This window comes from Tamandua tetradactyla, chromosome 21 (genome assembly GCF_023851605.1).
Source record: "Tamandua tetradactyla isolate mTamTet1 chromosome 21, mTamTet1.pri, whole genome shotgun sequence".
In the NCBI taxonomy this organism is placed as follows: domain Eukaryota; kingdom Metazoa; phylum Chordata; class Mammalia; order Pilosa; family Myrmecophagidae; genus Tamandua; species Tamandua tetradactyla.
The window spans coordinates 50,758,549-50,782,348 of NC_135347.1; the positions used below are offsets into that span (position 1 = coordinate 50,758,549).

Here is a 23,800-nt window from a genome sequence, read left to right on the forward strand (position 1 = left end):
GTAAAGGTAATTAATTTTCCTTTGACAATTCAGAACCTTCCACTGTCTCAGAATAACCTATTTAAAGATCAATATTCTCATGACAACACCGGACAAATGGAAGATACTGGAGATTAAAGTGAACCTGTATTGTAACACTCTATGAATTAACTCTAGAAGGGTTTTATTTTAGTATGTTTCATGAAATATCTACTAAAAGTTTACCTTTTACTTTAAAAGCTGAGCCTTAAAAAAAATTTACAACTAACTTCCGATGACAGATAATTTTAACCGTTTCATTTCTGTATTACAGAAAGGCTATTGATACATTTAAGCCTTAACTTGAAACCTAAAATAGCATTTCCACTGAGTGATTTTGCTTGTTTTTAACTTTTTCCTTTTCCCTCAAATCAATGAGCAGGTACTTAAAGAGGCACCTCCTATGTGTGCAGTTCTGAGACTGGCAAAGGCATATTAAGACATGGTCCCAGCTCTCAGGAGACTTACAGCTTGGCCTGGATGCCAGCTAGTATGAATTTGGCTGTAAAAGGCATGACATGAGCTCCCCAGGCCTTAGGGGCTCAAGCAGAGCATATCCACGGAATTTATTCAGAGGCGCGACTCTGAGGTGGGCTAGACAGGCAGAGCAGCCTGATGGGGCAATCCAGATGAGCAACGGCACTGCAGCTCCTGAGGGGAGACTCCAGCTGGCCTGCTGGGGTACAGAGTCCCACCAGGAGAAAGGTGGAAGGGAATCATATCCAAGACTTGACATCAATGAAGAAGCAGATTCAGACAAGACACACGACCTGTTATGTCATTATTCTCCCTGGCACTTGTCCCCTTCCGCATTACCCCCTCCTACTGCTTCATGTAAAGAAAGCCCAAAGTCCAAGCACAAAGACAAACAGAGGGTATTAATTATCAGCATCTGTTTAAGTCCCGAGCCCTGATGGTGTAAGGGATTCTAAAGGGGATTTTGTGTATAGATTATTTTTCCTTTAGGGTCTTGACTTCAAAAATGACTCCACTGTAGGAGAATCTGAATAGGGAGGATACGACAGAAGCAAGGAAGGCTTAGAATGCTGGGGCTGTGTCTCCAGGCCCTGACTGTGAACACTTCTTCGTCCAAGAAACCCTTTTATTCTTCTTGTTTTCAATCATGGGGATACACACACAGAGAGTCCTCCAGGAAAGACTCTCAGCTTTTGGAAATGAATGACAAGATGAAAATGTTACTGAATGAAAGTTAAGTATGACTCGAGTATATGAAGATAGACTGGAAAGGGAAGAAACTAAATGAGAGAAACTAGTTAATGATGCACAGATATAGAAGTGCGGATAATAATTTCAGCATCCTCTTTAACTCACAACTGTAACATTTCTGAAGAGCTTTAAACCATTTCCTTCAGATGGTTCAGTTGCCCCCCCCCCCATTTAATCAAATGACTTAGAATTGCTTTCTAATTCTATGATTTTAGGTTACAATAACAGTTTCACAATATAGTATCTCCTTTCCAAGTGATAATTTAATAAATGTAATACACAAAAGCAATAATTTTTAATGCCCCTTATCTTTTTTAAAAATTTATTTTATTTATTAAACATACCAACACACAAACACAAACATTCTTACCATATGATCATTCCATTCTACATATATAGGCAGTAATTCACAATATCATCACATAGTTGTATATTCATCATCATAATCATTTCTTAGAACATTTGCATCAATTCAGAAAAAGAAATGAAAACAAAAAAAAAACTCACACATACCATATCCTTTACCCCTCCCTTTCATTGATCACTAGCATTTCAATCTACTAAATTTATTTTTACATTTGTTCCCCCTATTGCTTATTTATTTTTAATCCATGTTTTACTCATCTGTCAATAAGGTAGATAAAAGGAGCATCAGACACAAGGTTTTCACAATCACACAGCCACACTGCGAAAGCTATATCATTATACCATCATCTTCAAGAAACATGATTACTGGAACACAGCTCTACATTTTCAGGCAGTTTCCTCCAGCCTCTCCATTATACCTTAACTAAAAAGGTGATATCTATTTAATGCATAAGAATAACCTCCAGGATAACCTCTAGACTCTGTCTTGGAATCTCTCAGCCATTGACACTTTATTTTGTCTCATTTTGCTCTTCCCCCTTTTGGTTGAGAAGGTTTTCTCAATCCTTGATGCTGAATCCCAGCTCATTCTAGGATTTCTGCCCCACGTTGCCAGTAAAGTCCACATCCCTGGGAGCCATGTCCCATGTAGAGAGGGGGAGGGCAGTGAGCTTGTTTGTTGTGTTGGCTGGGAGAGAGAGGCCACATTTGAGCAACAAAAGAAGTTCTCTTGGGGATGACTCTTAGGCTAATTTTAAGTAGGCTGATCCTATCATTTGAGGGGTTAAGTGTCATATGAATAAACTCCAAGATTGGGGGCTCAGCCTATTGCTTTGGTTGTCTCCACTGCTTGTGAGAATATCAAGAATTCTTCACTTGAGGAAGCTGAATTTTCCCTCTTTCTCACCATTCCCCCAAGGGGACTTTGCAAATACTTTTTTATTCACTGTTCCAATCACTCTGGGATTTATTGGAATGCCCAATGATGAATCTTACTAATTCATCAATAAAAGACAGAGAAACAATGACAAAAGTTTGTGAAGTGAAATAGAACCTTATAGTCTTAAATTGAATATCAGAGTAACTTATTTTATATGCTAGATAATAAAATAAGGCTGCAGACATTTCAACAAAAAATTAGAGGTATGCAGAAAAAATATAATAAAAAAAAAAAGAAATCCACTCCATCTTCATCCTCAAAGAGGACATCACATCAAAGAAATATTTATAGCCTAGTGTGCTGGTTTGAAAGTATTACATTTTTTTAAATGTTTGAAAGTATTTTCTGTACCTCAGAAAAGACCTGTTTTAATCAGATCCAATTTTGTGGGAGCAGCCATTTCTTTTAATCCTGATTCAGTACTGTAGCTTGGGAACTTGATTAGATTATCTCCAGGGAGATGTAATGAGCACAATTTTGGGTGTGATCTTTTTTAGATAGAGATCTGATTCCACCATTCCAGGTGGGCCTTGATTAGTTTACCGGAATCCTTTAAAAGAGGAAACATGTTGGAGAGAGACAGAAATGACAGAACTGACAGAAATTTCAGAGCAGAGCTGATTCAGATGCCAACACACGGAGAACAGAGACACTGATGTTTTGAGATGCTTGGAGCCCAGCAGGTGTGGCCATGAGATGTTAAACCAGCCAGACCCTAGAGAAAGCCAGGTATAGTCAAGATGAAGCCAGCCTGAGAAGCAAAGTGAGGAACCCCACAGGAACAGAGGCTGACAGCACAGAGAGCAGGAGCAAGGGACAAGCCAGCAGATTCCATGTGACTACCCACCTGACAGAGGTGTCCCTGACTTACTGGCCTTCCTTGAATTAAAATATCTTTCCCTGGATACCTTAGTTTGGAAATTTTTATAGGCTCAGAACTGTAAACCTGTACCTTATTAAATCCCCCTTCTAAAAAGCCATTCCAGTTCTGGTGTATTGCATTCCGGCAGCTAGTAAAGTAACACAGATTTTAGTAACAGAGAAAAGGGGTGCTGTTATGGTTTGCAGATAACAAAATGCTGGGGCAGCTTTCTAAATGGATAAAGGGAAGATTCTGGAAGAGCTGTGAGGATTTTGATAGAGAAATGATGAAATACTTTGAAGAGACTGTTGGTAGAAATGTGGACTCTAAAGATACCTCTGATGAGGCTTTAGACATAAATGATGAACATGTCATTTCAAACTGGAAGGAAGGCAATCGTGTAGATAGAAAGCAGAATTTGAGAGTGATGAACTTGGATATTCAGCAGAAGAAATTTCCAAACTATAATGTGGAAAATGTAGTCTGCCTGTAAGCAATCAAAATCTGTTCTTTCAACTAGCAGAGCAGGTAATAATAAAAAAAAGAAAATGCAGTCTGACCATTCCTTGAAGCTTACACAAGAGGAAAGAGGTGAGTTGAGAACTGAACTCTTGGGTACAAAGACAACAGAAATCGGTGTTTTATAAAATTCTGGGCTTCCAGAAAGTGAGATCTAAGTGAATAGGGCCCCATGTAAGGATTTAAAAAAACATGGAAGCAGCCAGACATTACAGGAGAAGAGAGAACTGGAGATTGAGTTACCCAGAAAGGATGTGTGGGAAGTCCTATTGGCTGATGGGTATGATCCCAGTATACTGCATAGAAAGCCAACAAGAGTGTTGCGGGATCTATATAAATGGAACCACTACCAATCTGGACTAAAGGGGACAGAAAGTAGACAAATTGAAAGAAAAATGACTTCAGAGGCTGTCATGGTCAGGTTCATGTATCAACGTGGCCAAGTGGTGGTACCTGTTTGTCTGGTTGGGCAAGTGCTCGCCTGTCTGTTGTGATGAGGACATTTCATAGAATTAAATCATGATCATGTCAGCTGTATCCACAGCTGATTCCATTTGTAATCAGCCAAAGGGGAGTGTCTTCTGCAATGAGTGATGCTTAATCTGATCACTGGAAGCCTTTTAAGGAGAATTCAGAAGAGACAGGCTCTTCCTGCTTCGTCTGGTGAGCCTCTCCTGTGGCATTCATCCAGACATTTCCATTGGAATCATCAGCTTCAAAGCCCGCCCTGCGGATTTTGGACTCTGCGTTCCCGCAGTCATGTGAGACACTTTTATAAATTTTATATTTGAAAGTGTTCCCCGTTGATTCTGCTCCTCTAGAGAACCCTACTTAATATAGAGGCAGAATCACGGAAGCTAAGGTCTTGATTAGTTAATCGGAATCCTTTAAAAGAGAAAACATTTTGGAGAGAGTGAGAAATGATAGAAACCTCAAAGCTGATAGAGCCCAGAGTTGAGACAGATGCTGACACTTGGAGCCCAGAGACACAGATGCCTGGAGATGCCTGGAGTCCAGCAGACATCGCCATGAGATGTGCCAGGACCTGAAGAAGCAAAGTGAGGAACGCCCCAGGAACAGGGGCTGCAAACACAGAACGTAGCAGCAAGGGACCACCAGCAGTGACTACCCAGATAACAGAGGCGTTCTTGACCCATTGGCCTTTCTTGAATTAAGTTATCTTTCCCTGTATGCCTTAATTTGGAAAATATTATAGGTTTAGAACTGCAAACTTGTAACTTATTAAATCCCTTTTTTAAAAGCCATTCCAGTTCTGGTGTATCGCATTCTGCCAGCTAGCAAACTAACATATCTAGTATTCTGTCCAAAGTCCCCTTTATGATATAGAAATTGTCAGGATGGGCATGTCCTTCAACCATTAAAAAGGACAGTTCATAGCTCCCAAAGCAACCCACAAAGAAGTATTTCAGTATATTTAATTCTCCAAAAATTGAATGTGTAGTAATCAAATACAAAGATAACAAAGCAATTGAAATCAAGACTTATTATTTTTTATTACACTCCTAAGAATAGCCTTCTACCTTACTCTGCATTGTTTTCAAAATTTTTTTGAATCACCTAGCCATTATGTTTGCCTGACCTGATTCTGTAGGATTTCCAGGTTCCTTAATGTTGTTCCATTAATTGTCATAAATTCCATTTCACTTGACAACTGTTTAAAATTCCTGTAAAAGAATGAAATATAGTCAGTCATGATATTAGTACAGAAAGAAATAAAAAACTACTTTAGGCACTAGAAGCAAATTCTTCTCTTTGATAGGAAATCAAACCAAAAGAAGCAAAATGAAAATTCACTGGGTCACTGTCTTGACGCCTGCACTGTGAGATAGAGTGATGTGAGAGAAGGGAGTTGCTCTCGAACCAAGGAAGGGAAATATCAGTACCAACACTGTCTTTACATTTCCAGGAACAGAAACAAACAAACTTTTTTCACTGGCAGAGCATGTGGTGGTGGTATTTTCAAGAAATTTGAGAGACAGAAAAATACGTAAAAATATGCAAAATTGACTTTCTTCTTCACTAATGTGAGGTCATCCTGATAAGCACTTTAAAAGCTCTTATTCAACCTTCTAATATGTGCAACACCTTATTTACTCTGTAATCAACAACACAGATTAAGGTGGCTAATGTTTAATAAGTTATAAAACTGAAAAAGTATCAGAATTTATTTCCTTAAGCTCTAAAAATTTACACTCTCCTTAGGATCCTGTAACTATCTCAATGTAGATCAAAGTTCAATAATTTTCCAAATACCTGAGAATTGAGATTTTGATATGACTAATAAATTTATGTACAATTCCAATTTTGTCCTTTCATGTTGAAAATTATATTAACCAATGTATTATTAATAAAGTAATTCAATTCCATTTATAAACCAGCCCTTAATATCAAAAGCCCTTGGGACTTGATGACTTATTTTAAAAGGCAAGAAAAATTATGGTTAGTCACTAAACTATTTGAAAGGAAAGCATGAATATCTGGGCTATAAATCTAAACTTCTTATGGTTGTAATAAGACTTAATATAATCTGGTTTCCCAAGCCTATTATGGAAACAAGCATTCATCCAGGTATCCAGACAGTCTAAGATCAAAGCCAACAAACCAGTGCTCAATGAGAGAACCTCTCCATCTAGAAGATTTCCCCAACTATAAGGCCACAGAGTCTTGAAAAAGAAAAAGAACTTACTGTATATTAGAAACTTTTGCTAGTAACACAACACTGTCCTTTGGCAGTGTAATTTATCTGTGGCAGCTCTGAGCAATCTCCCAAAGGAAGACAACTTGTTAATTTCAGAGAGAAGCAACTCCAACACAGACCAAAAGCAGATACATGTGGCCCTTTCTATCCCCCTCACAGCCCTTACCTTAATTTGCCTTGAGTTACTGAAATTTATGTTCTTGTACCCTTCTTAATAGATCTAAGCTACTCAATGGCAAGGGGTATTTATGTCTTATCTTGTAGCACCTGCAGGGCCTAGAGGAAAGCAGGTGTGCCAAACAAATGCCTATTTAAACTGAAAGTACCATTTTCCTATGGGGAAGCCAACAGTTTTGTTTTATCTTTCCTTTGAAATATAAAGCCCCAAGAATGTCTTTCAAATTGCCAGGGAACCTTAAAAAGGTAAAACATTATTTTCAAAAAGTAACAATGAGGGTGCACAGGTGGTTCAGTGGTAGAATGCTTGCCTTTCATGAAGGAGACCCAGGTTCGATTCCCTGACCATGCACCACCACCCCCCCAAAAAATGCAACAACAACAAAAAAGTAACAATGAGGCAAAATAGCTGCCTGTGTAACTGACAGGTGTTCTCATATAGATTCATAGGCAAAGAGCGAGTGGGAAGGGCTCATGCCCTGCTTGAACAATATCTGACCATGTACCCAGGTGTTTAGATATGAGCCCTTTATTACCCCTGTTTCTGGCAGTTAGGTTTAACCTACTCCCTGGATGGTTACTTAACATTTGAGAACCGTACTCAACACAGAGCCTGCACAGGTGCTCAGCTGGCATGAATAAAACTCATCAAGAGCCCAAAATCCAGAGGCGTCTTCTAAAAGCATCTCAGCTAGCTGCCTTTACCTTTCATCAATGCCAAAGTATAAGAATACTTTTCGGGGAACAAAGGTTAAAATATATTGAGTAGGTGGAAATACTAGTGGCCAATGAGAAGGAGGGGTAAGAGGTATGGGATGGATGGGGTTTCTTTTTATTTCTTTTTCTGGAGTGATGCAAATGTTCTAAGAAATGATTATGATGATGAATATACAACTATGTGATGATACTGTGAGCCATTGATTGTACACCAAGTATGGAATGTTCATATGTTAAGAATGTTCATGTTTGTATGTTGTTTTGTTTTGTCAATAAAAATATTTAAAAAAAGGAATAATTTTCACTGCTGAACTAAGGACCATTTAAGATGTGTGGATATTCAGAAACTGTTCAGTTTCTGTTCTAGTTTGCTAGCTGTGGAATACAATATATCAGAAACAGAAAGACTTTTTAAAAAGGGAATTTATTAAGTCGCAAGTTTACAGTTCTAAAGTTGTGAAAATGTCCAAATTAAACCAATGCCCAATTTAAGGCTTCCAGGGAAAGATACTGTGCTGGTTTGAAAGGAAGTATGCCCCCTAAGAAAAGCCATGTTTTAATATAAATCTCATTTCATAAAGGTAGAATAATCCCTATTCAATACTGTATATTTGAAACTGTAATGAGATCATCTCCCTGGTTGATGTGATTTAGTTAAGAATGGTTGTTAAACTGGATTAGGGGATGACATGTCTCCACCCATTTGAGTGGGTCTTGATTAGTTTCTGAAGTCCTATAAAAGAGGAAACATTTTGGAGAATGAGAGATTCAGAGAGAGCAGAGAATGCTGCAGCACCACGAAGCAGAGTCCACCAGCCAGCGACCTTTGGAGATGAAGAAGGAAAATGCCTCCCGGGGAGCTTCATGAAACAGGAAGCCAGGAGACAAAGCTAGCAGATGACACCGTATTCGCCATGTGCCCTTTCAGCCAAGAGAGAAGCCCTGACTGTGTTCGCCATGTGCCATCTCACTTGAGAGAGAGACCCTGAACTTCATCGGCCTTCATGAACCAAGGTATCTTTTCCTGGATGCCTTTGATTGGACATTTCTATAGACTTGTTTTAATTGGGACATTTTCTCGGCTTTAGAACTGTAAACTTGCAACTTATTAAATTCCCCTTGTTAAAAGCCATTCCGTTTTTGGTATATTGCATTCTGGCAGCTAGCAAACTAGAACAGATACCTTGGTTCAAGAAGGCTGAGGAAGTTCAGGGTTTCTCTCTTAAGTGGAAAGGCACATGGCAAACATGGCAATGTCTGCTAGCATTCTCTCCCAGCTCCTTGTTTCATGAAGCTCCCCCAGGGACATATTCCTTCTTCATCTTCAAAGGTCTCTGGCTATGTGGGCTCTGTGGCTCTCGTGGCTTAAGCTTTCTCCAAAACGTTTCCTCTTTTAAAGGATTCCAGTAAACTAATCAAGACCTACCTGGAATGGACCCAAATCTCCTTGGAGATAATCCAATCAAGTTTCCACCCTACAGTGCTGATTAAAATAAGGATTAAAAGAAACAGCTGGTCCATCCAGGAAATGGATCAGGATTAAAACATGGCTTTTCTAAGGCACATAATCCCTTCAAGCTGGCACAGTTGCCTGTCTACTCACATAAACAGAATAGGGCAATCTTGTAAATCAACTGTCCAAACCTGAGAAACAGTGTTCTAGGCTTAGGACTCTAAAGGCATCCCCTGTTCCTCCAATCGGCTGAGGGTTCTATCACGTAACCACAACTAAATGTGGAATCCTGCTCTTAGAATATTGTCACCTATGCCTCAAATGATCCTTTGAAATGAGGCACTGATAGAATAACAAAAAGACAGAAAGCTGAAATTTCAAAGACCTCAAAGAACAGTCGGAGTGGTGGTTTTTGTGTTTGCTTGCTAAAAAGTCTATTACCTGGTATAAAGGATGTGTGTGGGGAGACATAGAGTCTACACATACAGATAATTATGAGAGGCTCTCAATATCTACCAAAAGGAACCCAAAATATCTGTAAATGACCAAACTGGCTTAAGTTAGCACAAAACACTAGAAAAAAGTACCAGTTCTTTTCTTCATTAACAGTATTTAAAAATGTGTGTGGGAGGGCAAGGATGGGTAATGGCATGTTTTTTCCCCTTTTGCTCAACAAGTAATGTACATCTCAAATTTGATGCACTGTGAAGGAGTTTCTTTAAATTAATTACATGAGTTCTTTTAAAAATATTTTATTGAGAAATCTTTACACTCATACACTCTATACATGGTGTACAAACAAGGGCTCACAATATTATCACATAGTTGTGTATTAATCACCACACTCATTTTTAGAACATTTGCATCACTTCAAAAAGAGGAAGAAAAAGATAAAACTCATACATCCCATACTCTTAGCCCCTCCCTCTCACTGACCACCAGTATTTCATTCTACTCAACTGTTTAACCTTTATCCTTTCCACACACACACTATTTATTTTTTATCCTTATGTTTTTACTTATCCATCCATACCTGGATAAAAGGAGCATCAGACACAAGGTTTTCACAATCACAAAGTCACAGTGAAAAAGTTATATTGTTACATGATCATCTTCAAGAATCAAGGCTACTGGAACACAGGTACTTCTCTTCAGCCACTCCAATACACCACAAACTAAAAAGGGATATATCTATATAATGCATAAGAATAACCTCCAGAATAACCTCTCGACTCTGTTTGAAATCTTTCGGCCACTGAAACTCTATTTTGTCTCATTTCTGTCTTCTCCTTTTGGTTAAGAAGGCTTTCACAATCTCATGATACTGGGTCCTGGCTCATCCTGGGAGTTCTGTCCTACGTTGCCAGGGAAATTACACTCGTGGGAATTAATGTCCCACTTAGAGGGTAAGGCACAGAGTTCACCTGCTGAGTTGGCTTAGAGAGAGAGGCCACATCTGAGCAACAAAAGAGGTTCTCTAGGGGGTGACTCTTAGGCATAATTATAAGTAGGCTTAGCTTCTCCTTTGCAGGAATAAGTTTCATAGGGTCAAACCCCAAGAATGAGGGCTCAGCCTATTGATTTGGTTGTTCCCACTGCTTGCTAGAATATCAGAAATTTCCCAGATGGGGAAGTTATTTCCACCTTCCTCCCCAGTTCCCAAAGGGAACTCTGAAAATGCTTCTTTATTCACTGCCCAAATTCCTCTGGGCTATAAATCTAAACTTCTTATGGTTGTAATAAGACTTAATATAACGGGGCATCACACTAACCTGTACAAACCAACAAGATCTCACGCCCTATTCAAGATTTCATGTGCTTATGGGGTTCAACTAAACTGACCATACAAGTTAAATTAGGTAATGTGCTACCCAAAATATAAATCTTGCACCAAATAAACATCTTTCCCTTTGGTCTCATAAAGAAGGTAAAGTTTGAAAATATAGATCATATCATCCTTTATCCTGTATTCTGGTTTACCTCAGTCCTATCCAGATCACCTTCATTCATGTCTCTCACTAGTAGAAGTCTGATCACTTTATCAACTTTTTAAACAGTTGCTGAAAGTGGCAATGCTGACTTGCATAGCTTCAGAGCTCTAATTTGAGTATCAGGAGTCACATAAATACCTGAAATTTCTGGGAATGAACAGGTTATTATACAAACAGCTCAATATCTCAGAATTTAGAAATAACAGTTACAACTCCTGAATACATGAGACTGCTATAAGAGTTCACAATCTAGGACCCTTTACAATAGGCCCCAACCTGATAACCCATGCTCTCAACTTCAGTTCTATGAGTTTGTACGTTATAGTTAGTCCATATGAGTGAGGAATGACAATTTTGTCTTTCTGTTTCTGTCATTTCATTCAACATACAGTCGTTAAGGTTCATTCACCTAGTTACATGCTTCACAACATCATTCCTTCTTGCAACTCCTCAGTAGTTGGTTGTATGTACACAGAAAATTTCCCCTTCCTTCCCAGTCTTTGCACCCTTACACCACCTCCATCTACTGAGAATCATGAACACTGCCACGATAAACACCAGTGTGGAAACATCCATTTGTGTCCCCACACTCAGTTCCTCCAGGTCCATACTAAGCAACAGGGCTGCAGGATCATATGGCAACCCCACCCCTACCCTCCTGTGAAACCACCACACTGCTCTCAGGAGGGGCTGCATCTCTCAGCTTCCCTACCAACAGTGAATAAGTACATCTCTTTCTTCACATTTTCTCTAGCACTAGTTTCTCTCCCTTTTTTTTGGGGGGGGGGGAGGGCAGTGCATGGTCCAGGAATCAAACCCAGGTCTCCCGCATGAAAGACAGACATTCTAACCACTGAACCAGCTATACACCCTGTTCAGTTTTAAACCATTTTATTTGGATGCCATAAAATCCAACCTAAGTAAATAGACATGCCATTGCACCATAATCTATTTGAAGACTTCCTTTTCTTACACAGATTCCACATCCCTCCCCCATACCTCCTACTTGTTGACATTTAGTTTTGGCATAACCCCTTTATTATATTCAGTGGAAGCATATTACAATGTTAATGCTGATTATAGACCCTAACTTGAATTGTCTCTATTTCTTCCTGTATACCATCCATTTTCAACAACTTGCAATGTTGATATTTATTTGTTCACCCATGTGCCGGTTTGAAAATATTATGTAGCCCAGAAAAGCCATGTTTAAATCCTGATCCAATGTTGTAGAGGCAACCCTTTCATTTAATCCTGTCAACACTGTAGGCTGGGAGCTTTGATTAGATTATATACATGACGATATAACACGCCCAACGGTGGATGTGATCTTTTGATTAGATGGAGATGTGACTCCTCCCATTCTAGGTGGGTCTTGATTAGTTTACTAGTCATTAAAAGGGGACACATTATGGAGAAACCTCAGAAAGGACAGAGCCGACAGAAACTTCAGAGTAGAACTGACACAGATGCCTACATTTGGAGAAAAGTGACACAGACGTTTGGAGATGCTTGGTGCCCAGCAGACACTGCCATGAGATGTTAAGCAAGCCAGAGCATGGAGAGAGCCAAGGGAAGACAAGAGATATGTAGATGTATACAGAATGAGAAGGACATTCAGTTCAGAAAGTTCAGGCCCCCTGGGGCCTGAATTCCCTGAAGGAGGGCCTCCACTTATCTGGGGAAGATATGCCCTTTGGGGAATTAACCCCTTTTACCTGTCTAGTTACTCTGTCTCTCAGACATGTCTTAGTTGCTCCCTTGCCTGGTGCAGTGCTGGATCTTGTGAGTGATTGCAGTACTATCCAATGAGCTGTTAGGAGGTTTCAAAAAAAAATACAAAAAGCCTTTTAAAAGCCAGACCCCCACTCCCTGGGTCTGCAATCAAGAGCTTGAGTTGATGCATGGCTCTATGCATCCACAGAGTCTATGTGCCTCCTTTTCTTGGGGTTCAGCCCTTTTCCTGTATTTTGTGCTGTCCAACTCAAAAAGCCTCTTTTTTATCCCATTAGCCCCTTCCCATCTTTGCTGGGGTGAAAACACCTGGTTCCTTTCATGCTTATCCAGGTTTATCTGTGACTCGGGCTTGTTTTCAGTAGTCAGAATTTATTACTTAATTCTGCAACTGGAGCTTGGATGAGCTAAACATTTGCTACTAGAAGAGTCTGTTTTCTTTCCCTTTGGGGAACCAGCCTACCATGCCCATGGTGGAGGGCTGCCAGCCTCTGCAGCTTGTGAGACTTACAGTTCTTTGGGATCTCAGCCCTTCCAACCTGGCCAGACTGGTGTACACTGTATGCCTGGTCACTGGTGTCCTGCCAGCAGTTGTTCTGTACAGTTTCTGGCTATTTACTAGCTGCTCTAGAGGATGAACTAAATTCCACACCTCACTATGCAGGAGTTTTAATAAGAGAAATCACAGGGCAATTTTAATTTGGATTGATTCCTTTTGAGCAATAATGAGTTTCTCATATTTAGTTGGTAATGTATTCTGCTGTTGTACTCTTCCTTTGAAATCTAAAAGAAATTTCCTTCTCTCAGTGCCTAGTGATATTAAAATTACATACATCTTCTGAACTGAAGGTTCTATATGCCAGCATCCTCATGTATTCAACAGTGTATGTTCTCTGACCTGAAATCCTCAATCGATTCTCCATTATTTACCCTTGCGGAAGAAGCCATATTTTATGTGCTTTGATACCAACCTCATAAATAATGCCTGGCTAGAATGCATGTTGTGTGAATCTGGACAGAAATCTTCTAAGTGACATAGGAAAGTACTTTATTAATATTTCAGACACCAAAAATATAAAAGATTCCTTTCTTCTCAAGTTTTACAATAGAAGGAAAATGTCCTCACTAAAGGCTTGTGGGAGAAATTTAAGACTCTATATCTCACCCATCCTGCTCCGGAAAAAAAAAAGAGGGCAACGGTGCCTCAGTGGCAAAGTTCTCGCCTGCAATGCCAGAGACTAAGTTCAATTCCCGGTGCCTACTCATGCAAAAGAAAAAAGAGAGAATACCAAATTCTGATTTAGACAAAGGTAATAAGAAGTGCAGACATTATCCATGCCTGCAATGCCACAGACTGAGTTCGATTCCCGGTGCCTACCCATGCAAAAGAAAAAAAAAAAAGAAAGAAAACCAAATTCTGATTTACACAAAGGTAATAAGAAGTGCAGACATTATCCATAAAAATCAACCCATTACATATATCCCTTTTAAATGCTGTTATTATTAATTTAAAAATGGAAATAAACGTAACGAAAACATCTACCACATTTCACATGAAATCTATACCTGAAAATAGTTTTGTCTATGTACTGTTTTTAGAGCACATTCAGCATTTGCCTAAGTTTCTGGTGACTAATTTTATTTATGAATTGCTGTATAAAACAAAACTTTAATTTTATTGTAAATTAACTTCTAAATGATTTTTAAAATATAATAGATACGTACTCTAGGATTTTCAAAGAGCCTGAGAAAATATTACACAGATATATCTGTTTAAGAAGACAATGGTTTCTCTGCATTCCTAAATGCTGCCAATTAGCATATTAGAAAGGAAAAGAACAAGACAGGTGTGTCAGGGTCCCCAGGATAACCGCCAAGTCCGAAGAGTCGCTAGGAGGACTGATAGGACTGAACAGAGTCAAATTCACAGCCTAGATTACTTTAGTGAAAGGACACGACCCAAATCTGAAAAGAGAAAAGGCGCATGAGGCAAAATCTGGAGGAAGCTAGGCATAAGCTTCTGAAAATCCTCTCCCAGTGGGGTCACATAAGGCACACTTAATTTCTCCAGCAACAAACTGTGGCGATATGTGTGAAATGTTGTCCACAGCTAATGAGGATGCTCATGAGAAACACAGTGCCCAGAAGATTTTATTGAGGCTAGTCACACAGGCACTCTCTGCCTGCCACATATCAAAATTCCAGAATCACAGAAGAAAAGCAGGTCTTCAGCATAAACCATACTGTTTGCATAAACAGTTTAGGCCCAACGAGGCATTCTTACCAGGGGAGTGTGGGAATCATTCCAAAATTCACGTTCCCACACTACAGCCAAGAGCCAACTTGTAAGCAGGTCTCTCTAAGGATAGTAATCTCGTCCTGCCTGCTTTAACTCTTTTCTGCATATCCCCCTTTTCAAATTCTATTTCTCTTAAAGAATCATGTGTTATCAGCAATACCAGGGGTAAATAATGGGGGTAGGGGGAAGGATAAGAGTTAAAGGGAGGTTTGGATTTTTTGTTTGGTGAGGGTGTGTTTATCAGTTATTTTTGTATTAGGAGCTATGAAAGCTGTATAAAATTGAGAGTGCTGATGATTACACCAAGTGATAAAAACGTGAGACATGGAATGGTGACCTTGGACCTTACACATGATGTCCTACGGATGCAGGCAGCTGAAGGTTACATGAGAAGTAGAATGGTTAACTGTGGTGTATACATGGGATCAAATATTGTGCTGCTACAGAAGGATCGAAGTCACGAGGCAACGTTGCAAATGAATCTGTGGGTTATTATGTGATGCAAAATTAGTCAGAAATGAAACAGCAAATATTGTTTGGTCTCATTTAGAAAATACTTAAAAGAAAATTGGGGCCATCACCTGGACCCTAAAAAATGCATGTTCCTTCCATATTCAAAATTAATTCCATTACAATATCACAAAGACTTCAAACATTTCAGGAACAATACAAATACAATATAAAGTCAAACCGATATAAAATCTCATCAAACAGGTATGGTCTATACTAAGGCAAAATTCTCCTCCGGCTGGACCTGTAAAACTCAGAACAAGTGTAATCTGCTGCCAATATACAAAAGAAGGACAAAGGATATACGTTTCCATTTCCACAGGGAGAAACTGGAAGGAACACAGGGGTCCCCAGATGAAAACAGTTTCAAAAATGTGCAGGGCAAACCCTATCGGATTTGAAAGTGTGAACATCATTTATCCCAGAGCTTTAGAAAGCGGCACTCCCACCCAGGCAGTGGTCTTGCTCGTTCTCCAAAGGCTGGGGTGAGGTGCAATACTAAGGCTTGTTGGGGGGGACACCCTTCTCTAGGCTCCACTCTCTCCAAGCTTCAGGGCAAAACAGGGGATCTCTGACATCTTGGGTACATGCTCAACCCTTCCAGAAAAATGAGGTGGCAGCCAGGCTTCCCCTAATCCCTGGTTTATGCGCTCCACCCTCTCTGAGGGCTGGGGTGGGAAAACTCTCCCTGAACTTCAAGGTGGAAGTCTCTTTTCCCTTTGGAGCAAACTCAGCCTCTCCAAGTACATGGGTGGGTCCACTCTCCTGGCCCAAGGTTTCTTGGCTTCAGATCTTAGCTTCCACAGTTTTTCCTCTGAAGTAAATTTTTCCTTCAATTTGTCCCTTTTCTGTCCCTTTTAGTCCAGACTGGCAGTGGTTACATTTATACAGATCCTGCAACACTCCTGTTGATTTTCTTTGTGGTATGCAGGGATCATAACTATCAGACAATAGGATTTTCCACAAATCCTTTTTGGATAACACCACCTCCAATATTTGTCTGGCCTGTAATGGCTACATGCGTCTATGTTTGGGTAAAGGCTCATGTGGGGTCCTATTCACTCTTGGGATGCCCAGAACATTCCAGTGCACCAATTTCTCTTTTCTTTGTACACAAGAGTTCAGTTCTTAACCTATCTCTTTCCTCTCACATTTTACTATAAGCTTCAAGGAACAACCAGGCTGCAATTTCCACATTCAGTGTGAAATTTTCCTCAGCTAATTATCCAAGGTTGTCACCTTCAAATTCTACCTTCCATCCAACAGCAGTACACAATTCAGCCAAATTCTCTGCCACTTTCAAATATAGTTTGCCTTCCTTCCACATTCCTCATATTTGTTTAAAGCCTCGTCAAAGCACCCACATGTCTTCAAAGCAATTCAGGCCTTCTCTATCAAAATCCTCACAAATCCTCCAAAATCTTCCCTTTATCCATTTAAAAAACTGTTCTAATGTGTTCGGTATTTGCAAACTACAGCAGCACCCCACCTCTGCCTCTCCTGTACCAAAATCTGTATTACTTTGCTAGACCTTACAGAATGCAATATAACAGAAATAGAACAGCTTTTTTTTTAAGTTTATTTTTTTAAATTTTTAACTTTTTTTATTGTATAGTATAACATATATACAAAGCAAAGAAATAAAAAAGCAACACTTTTCAAAGCACTCTTCAACAAGTAGTCACAGGTCAGATCCCAGAGTTTGTCATGGGCTACCTACCATACGATCCTCTCAGATTTTTCCTTCTAGCTGCTCCAGAATATAGGATGCTAGAGGGCTTAAATACTTTATCTTCCCAATCAACTTTTTTCCTTTCTTTTTTTGTGAAAAATAACATATATACAAAATAAATTTCAAAGCATAGCGCCACAATTAATTGTAGAACATATTTCAAAGTTTGATATGGGTTACAATTTCACAATTTTAGGTTTTTACTTCCAGTTGCTCTAAAATACTGAAGACTAAAAGAGATATCTGTTTAATGATTCAGCATTCATATTCATTTGTTAAATCCTATCTTCTATGTATAACTCCACCATCACCTTTGATCTTTCCATCTCTCTCTTTAGGGGTGTTTGGGCTATGGCCATTCTCAATTTTTGATATTGGAAGGGTCTCTCACCAATATGGGATAGGGAGATGGAACTATCTGATGTTCTGGAGAGGCTGGGATAGGTTTCAGGACTTATCTGGACCAGGGACCCATCTGGAGGGTGTAGGTTTCTGGAAAGTTACTCTAGTATATGGAACCCTTGTGGAATCTTATATATTACCCTAGTGTTCTTTAGGATTAGCTGGAATGGTTCTGATTGGGGGTTTTCAGGTTATTTATAGGTAGCAAGGTCTACTTGAAGCTTGAGTAAGAGCAACCTCCACAGTAGCCTCTTGACTCTATTTGAACTCTCTCTGCCACTGATACTTTATTAGTCATACTTCTCCCCCTTTTGGTCAGGATGGAGTTGTGGAACGGCTTTTATAAAGGGAATTTATTACAAGTACTCTAAGACTGTGAAAATGTCCAAATTAAGGCACCAAGAAGAGGTTAATTTCACTCAAGAAAGGCTGATGTCTGCAACAACTCTATCAGCTGGCAAGGCATATATGGTTGGCGTCTGCTGGTCCTTTTTCCTGGTTCCTTGCTTCTACTTCTGATTTCCTATCTAAGCGCCGATAGGCTTTCACTTAGTTACCAAAAGGACACAACTCTGGTTTCTGGCTTGCTTAGCATCTCATTGGGAGGCACATGATGACATCTATTGGCCTCTCCCCATGTCTAAGCATCTGCTCCCTCTGTCAGTATTCCAAGTATCACCAAACATCCACTTCTCTGCTAGCTCAGAAGCAACTATTCTCCAAGCGTCTGCATCTAAGGTTTCTCCCAAAATGTTTCCCTTTTTAAAGTACTCCAGTAAGCTAATCACTGCAAATGAGTGGAGTCACATCTCCATTTAATCAAAGGGTCATACCCATAATTGGATGTGTCACAGCTCCATGGAAGTAATTCAATCAAAGTTTAAAGCCTAAGCAATGGTTCTGGCCCCACAAGATTGGATCAGGATCAAAACATGGCTTTTCAGGGGTACATAATAGTTTCAAATGGAACAGACATTATTCATGACGCCCAATGGATGGAGGTGGCTGAAGGATACACTGATTAAGAAGTAGAATGGTGAACTGTGGTATATATATGATTGAATATTGTTCTGCTACTGAAAGGAACAAAGTCATGAGGTCTGCAACATCGTGAATGAACCTGTGGGACATTTTGTGATGCAAAATAAGCCAGAAACAAAAGAACAAATATCGTGTGGTCTCATTCAGAAAACACTCATAAAAAAATTGGGGCCTAGACTGTAAGCTCTTGTAGCAGTTACATCTAGTCTGGAGCTTTGTTATTTCTAGATTTTGAGAGGCTGTGTTACATGTATAACCTGATATTTCCCAGGAACTTTGGGTACCCGTGTGTTACCTAAGGCTCAGACCAGGAGTTCTTCAGTTCTGAAGGTCTGCACTACCACATGCAACAACTGTGAAAGAAACTGAAAAAGAATCTGGGGTTCAATTAGCAATGAGAATGAAGCAAACTGGGTTGGACTAAGGTAAATCAGACTACAGGGGTAAGGAGGCCATTTTCTCTATATTAGAACTTCGCCTACTCTATGAGACTAAAGGAAGAGAGGTTTATTTTGTTCAAAAAGCTAAATTTTCTGTAGCACATAATCTAACTCAGCCTATCTGGATAGATTATTTAAACAACCCAAACATGTGGAGTCCAGAATAGGAATAAGGGCGGTAATTCTGAATAGCTTAATGTAATGCTTGGATACATCCCAAAATACATTGAGTAGATAATCAAAAAGTATTGGAAAGCCCCTTGAGGGTTGGGAGAAAAAATATGGAACTATTAAACTTTACCACCAGGGGAACTCCTAATACTTGTCTCAAGTATTAGGGACTTCCAAGTCAATAGGCCAAGCCCTTAATCTTGAAATTGACTAATACTCTTGTGAAGACTATTCATGATGTGGAGAAGCTAAGCCTACCTATAGTTATGCTAAGAGTTACTTTAAGAGGACCTCTTTCGTTGCTCTCTCTCTCTCTAAGCCCAACTGTACAAGTGAACTCATTACCCTCCCCACTACACGGAACATGACATCCAGGGGGGTAAATCTTCCTGGCAACATGGGAGATGACCCCCAGGGATGAGTCTGGCTCTGGCACCGTGGGATCAACAAAAAGGGGGAAAAGATTGTTACAAATAAGGTATCAGTGGCTGAGAGAGTTCAAATACAGTTGAGAGGCCACACTGGAGGCTAGTTCTATGTAAGCTTCAGCTAGATATTGCTACTTAGCATGGTTTGCCAAACCCAAAACAAAACCATTCCTACAAACCCTAAAGAACACCTAGGGTTTTATCTGAGATTCTACAAAGGTTCCATGCACTATGATTACTTTCCAGAAACTTACAACCTCTAGATGGGTTCCTAGGCCAGATAAGTCCTGAAACCCCAGAGGGGACAGCCTCTTAAAAACTTGATTCAAGTAGTTTCACCTTCCTATCCCATGTTATTGAAAGCCCTTTCCAACATGAAAAATTTAGAATGGGCATAGCCCAAATACCCCTAAAGAGTGGGAGAAAATCAAAGGAGAAGGTGGAATTATAACAGAGAAGATAGGATTTAACAAATGAGTATGACTCCTGAATCATTATATTGATATTTCTTTTAATCTCCAGTATCTTAGAGCAGCTAGAAGGAAGAACATAAAATTGTGACACTTCAACCCATACCAAATTCTGAAATCTATTCTATGACTAATTGTTGTGATGTACTATGAAATTTATTGCTTTTTCGTACATATTATTTTTCACAATTAAAAAAAACAACAAAAGAATTATGACTCAACATTGTACTCAAAGTTCTAGCTAGAGCAATTAGGCAGGAAAATAAATAAAAGGCTTCCAAATTGGAAAGGAAGGAGTAAAACTTACATTATTTGCAGATGATATGAAACTGTACTTGACAAATTCTGAGAAGTCTAAAACAAAGTTACTTGAGCTAATAAACAAATTCAGCAAGGTGGCAGGTTATAAAATTAATGTGCAAAAATCAGTAATGATCCTATACACAACTAATGACCTGAGCAGTCAATTAAGGAAAAAAGTCCAATCATGATAGTAACTAAAAAAATCAAGTATCTAGGAATGAACTTAACTAGGAATGTAAAGGACCTGTACACAACTACATAACATTATAAAGAAAAATCAAAGAAGATCTAAATAAGTGGGAAACCACCCCATGCTCATGGATAGGAAGTTTAAATGTATTTGTCAATTCTATCCAAATCGATCTACAGATTCAATGCAATACCAAACAAAACAATCAGAATTACAACTAGGAAAAACTAGTTACCAAATTCATCTGGAAGGAAAAGAGACCCTGAATAGCTAAAAGCATCCTAAAAAGGAAGCGCAAAGTGGGAGGATTAATACTCCCTGATTTTAAAACTTATAAAAAACTACAGTGGTCAAAGAAGCATGGTACGGGCACAAAGATAGAAGTATTGACCAATGGAATTTAATCGGGAGTATAGAAACAGAATATCAAATCTATGGTCAACTGATCTTTGACAAGGCCCTCAAATCCACTGAACTGGGACAAAATAGTTTTTTCAATAAATGGGCAGGGGAAAACTGGAAATCAATAGCCAGAAGAATGAAAGAGGACTCTTACCTTACATCCTATAAAAAAATTAACTCAAATTGGATCAAACACCTAAATATAAGAACCAGTACCATAAAATTTCTAGAAGAAAATGTAGCGAAACATCTTCAAGATACATTAATAGCAGATAGCTTCCTAAACTTTATACCCAAAACACAAGCAACAAAAAAATAGATAAATGGGAATGCCTCAAAATCAAATGCTTTGGTGCCTCAAAAGACTTTACCAAAAAGGTGAAGAACCAGCCAACTTAATGGGAGAAAATATTTGGAAATCACATGTTGGATAAATGTTTGATATCCTGTATACCTAAGAAATCATACAACTCAAGAACAAAAGAACAACCACCAATTATAAAATGGGCTAAAGATATGAATAGACATTTTTATAAAGAGCAAATAAACATGGCTAAAAAGCACATGAAGAAAAAAAAGCACATGAAGAGATGCTCATTCTCATTAGCTACAAGGGAAATGGAAATCAAGACTACAATGAAATGCCATTTCACACCTACAAGAATAGCTGCTGTTAAAATATTGGAGAGGATGTGGAGAAATTGGGACACTTATGCACTGCTGGTGGGAATGCATATGGTACAGCCACTATGGAAGACAGTTTGGTAGTTCCTCAGAAAACTAAATATTGAGTTGCCCTATGACTGGCAATACCACACTACTCTGTATATATCCCGAAGATCTGAAAGCAGTGACACAGAGATCTGCACACTGATGTTCACAGCAGCATTACTCACAATCACCAAAAGATGGAAATAACCCAAGTGCCCATCAACCAATGAGTAGATGAACAAAATATGGCATATACATACAATGGAATATTATGCAGCAGTAAGACAAAATAATGTCCTGAAGAACATGACAAAATGGGTAAGTCTTGAGGACATAATGCTGAGTGAAATAAGCCAGACACAAAAGAATAGATACTGTCTGATTCCACTTTTATGACCATGGTAAAGGGGAAATCAGAGGCTTATAGTACAGAATATATGGGGTACAGACATACACAGAAGTGTGAGATTAGTGAACAGTTAGCTAATGAGGTTAAACTTAATTGTAAGGGAATAGATATGAAGGTGGTTCACTAATAGGTCTATAAGTAATATTACCATATTGAAGATGAACATGATCAAAAGGGGTTATATAGACTCACGTGTCCCATCAACTAACATCAGAAATACAAATAAGTCCTTGCATGAGCTACTGCAAAGGTATGAATCTTATACAAAGAGTATATAATTTGGGGGTATGGGGGGAAATGCTATTGCATGTTACGGGCTATCTTTTTATTTACTTATTTATTTTTTACATGGGCAGGCACTGGGAATCAAACGATTTCTCAGCATGGCAAGCGAGAACACTGCCTGCTGAGTCACTGTGGCCAGCCCAATGGGCTATCTTTATCAGGAAAACATCAACAGTACCTGGTGTTCAGCAATATCAGGGGTACATAATGGTGGGAGGGACAAGAGTTAAGGGGAGGTTTGGATTTCTATTTGGTGAGAGTGTTTATTGGTTATCTTTCTCTTGGGGCCAATGAAGTTATCTAAAATTAAGAGTGTTGATGGACTGTTGGACTTTGGACATTACACACGAGGCCCAGTAGATGAAGGTAGCTGAAAGATGCACTCACTGAGAAGTAGATTGGCAAACAATGGTGTATATACATATATATACATATATGAGCTAACAGTGTGCTGCTACAGAAAGGAATGAAGTTGTGAGGCGTGCCATGATGTGAATGAACCTGTGGGACATTCAGTGAGGCCAAATAAGCCAGAGATAGAAGAGCAAATATGGTATGATCTCATTTAGAAAATACTTATAAGAAACTGGGGCCTAGATTATAAACTCACATAGCAGTCGTATTTAATCCAGAACAGCAATTGTTATTTCTGGATTTTGAGAGGCTGTTTTATACACGTATAACTTGGTATTTAGAGATAAGAATGAAGCCCACCAGGTTGGGATTAAGGTAATTCAGAATACTAGGGTATGGAAGACACTGTATGTTAGAACTTCACCTACTCTTTGAGACCACAGGAAGAAAGGTTTCTTTTGTCCAGAACGTAAATCTTCTGTGGCACATAATCTAACTCAACCTGTCTGGATAGATCCTTTAAACAATGCAAACACAGGGAGCTCAGAATAAGAATGAGAATCTTAATCCTGTATAGCATAATGTAATGCCTGGATGCATCCCAGAGTATATTAAGCTCTGGCAAAGTTCCTTGAGTGATGGGAGAAAAAATAAAGAACTATTAAACTTGACCATCAGGTAAACAACTGATACTGTGTCAAACATTAGGGACACCCAAAACAATGTGCCAAGCCCTTGATCTTGAGGCTTGTTCTCATGAAGTTTATGTGTGTAGCAGAGATGCTTAGCCTACCATATAGGAATGCTTAAGAATCACCTCCAGTGGACCTTTGTTGCTCAGACGTAGCCTACATTGCCCTTCCCACTATGTGGGACGTGACTTTCAGGGATGAGTCTGGCCCTGACACCGTGGGATCAACAATGCTATCC

The 23,800-nt window shown here is 39.2% G+C and overlaps 1 protein-coding gene across 2 annotated transcripts in view; it reads right to left on the bottom strand.

Moving 5' to 3' along the window:
* Window positions 1-23,800, bottom strand: part of MSH3 (mutS homolog 3) — a 241,458-nt gene that overhangs the window by 92,299 nt on the left and 125,359 nt on the right. For both annotated transcript variants that reach the window (XM_077139293.1, XM_077139294.1), the window contains exon 11: window positions 5,533-5,617. In XM_077139293.1, the coding sequence (XP_076995408.1) occupies window positions 5,533-5,617 (85 nt within the window). The remainder of the gene's footprint in view (window positions 1-5,532; window positions 5,618-23,800) is intronic.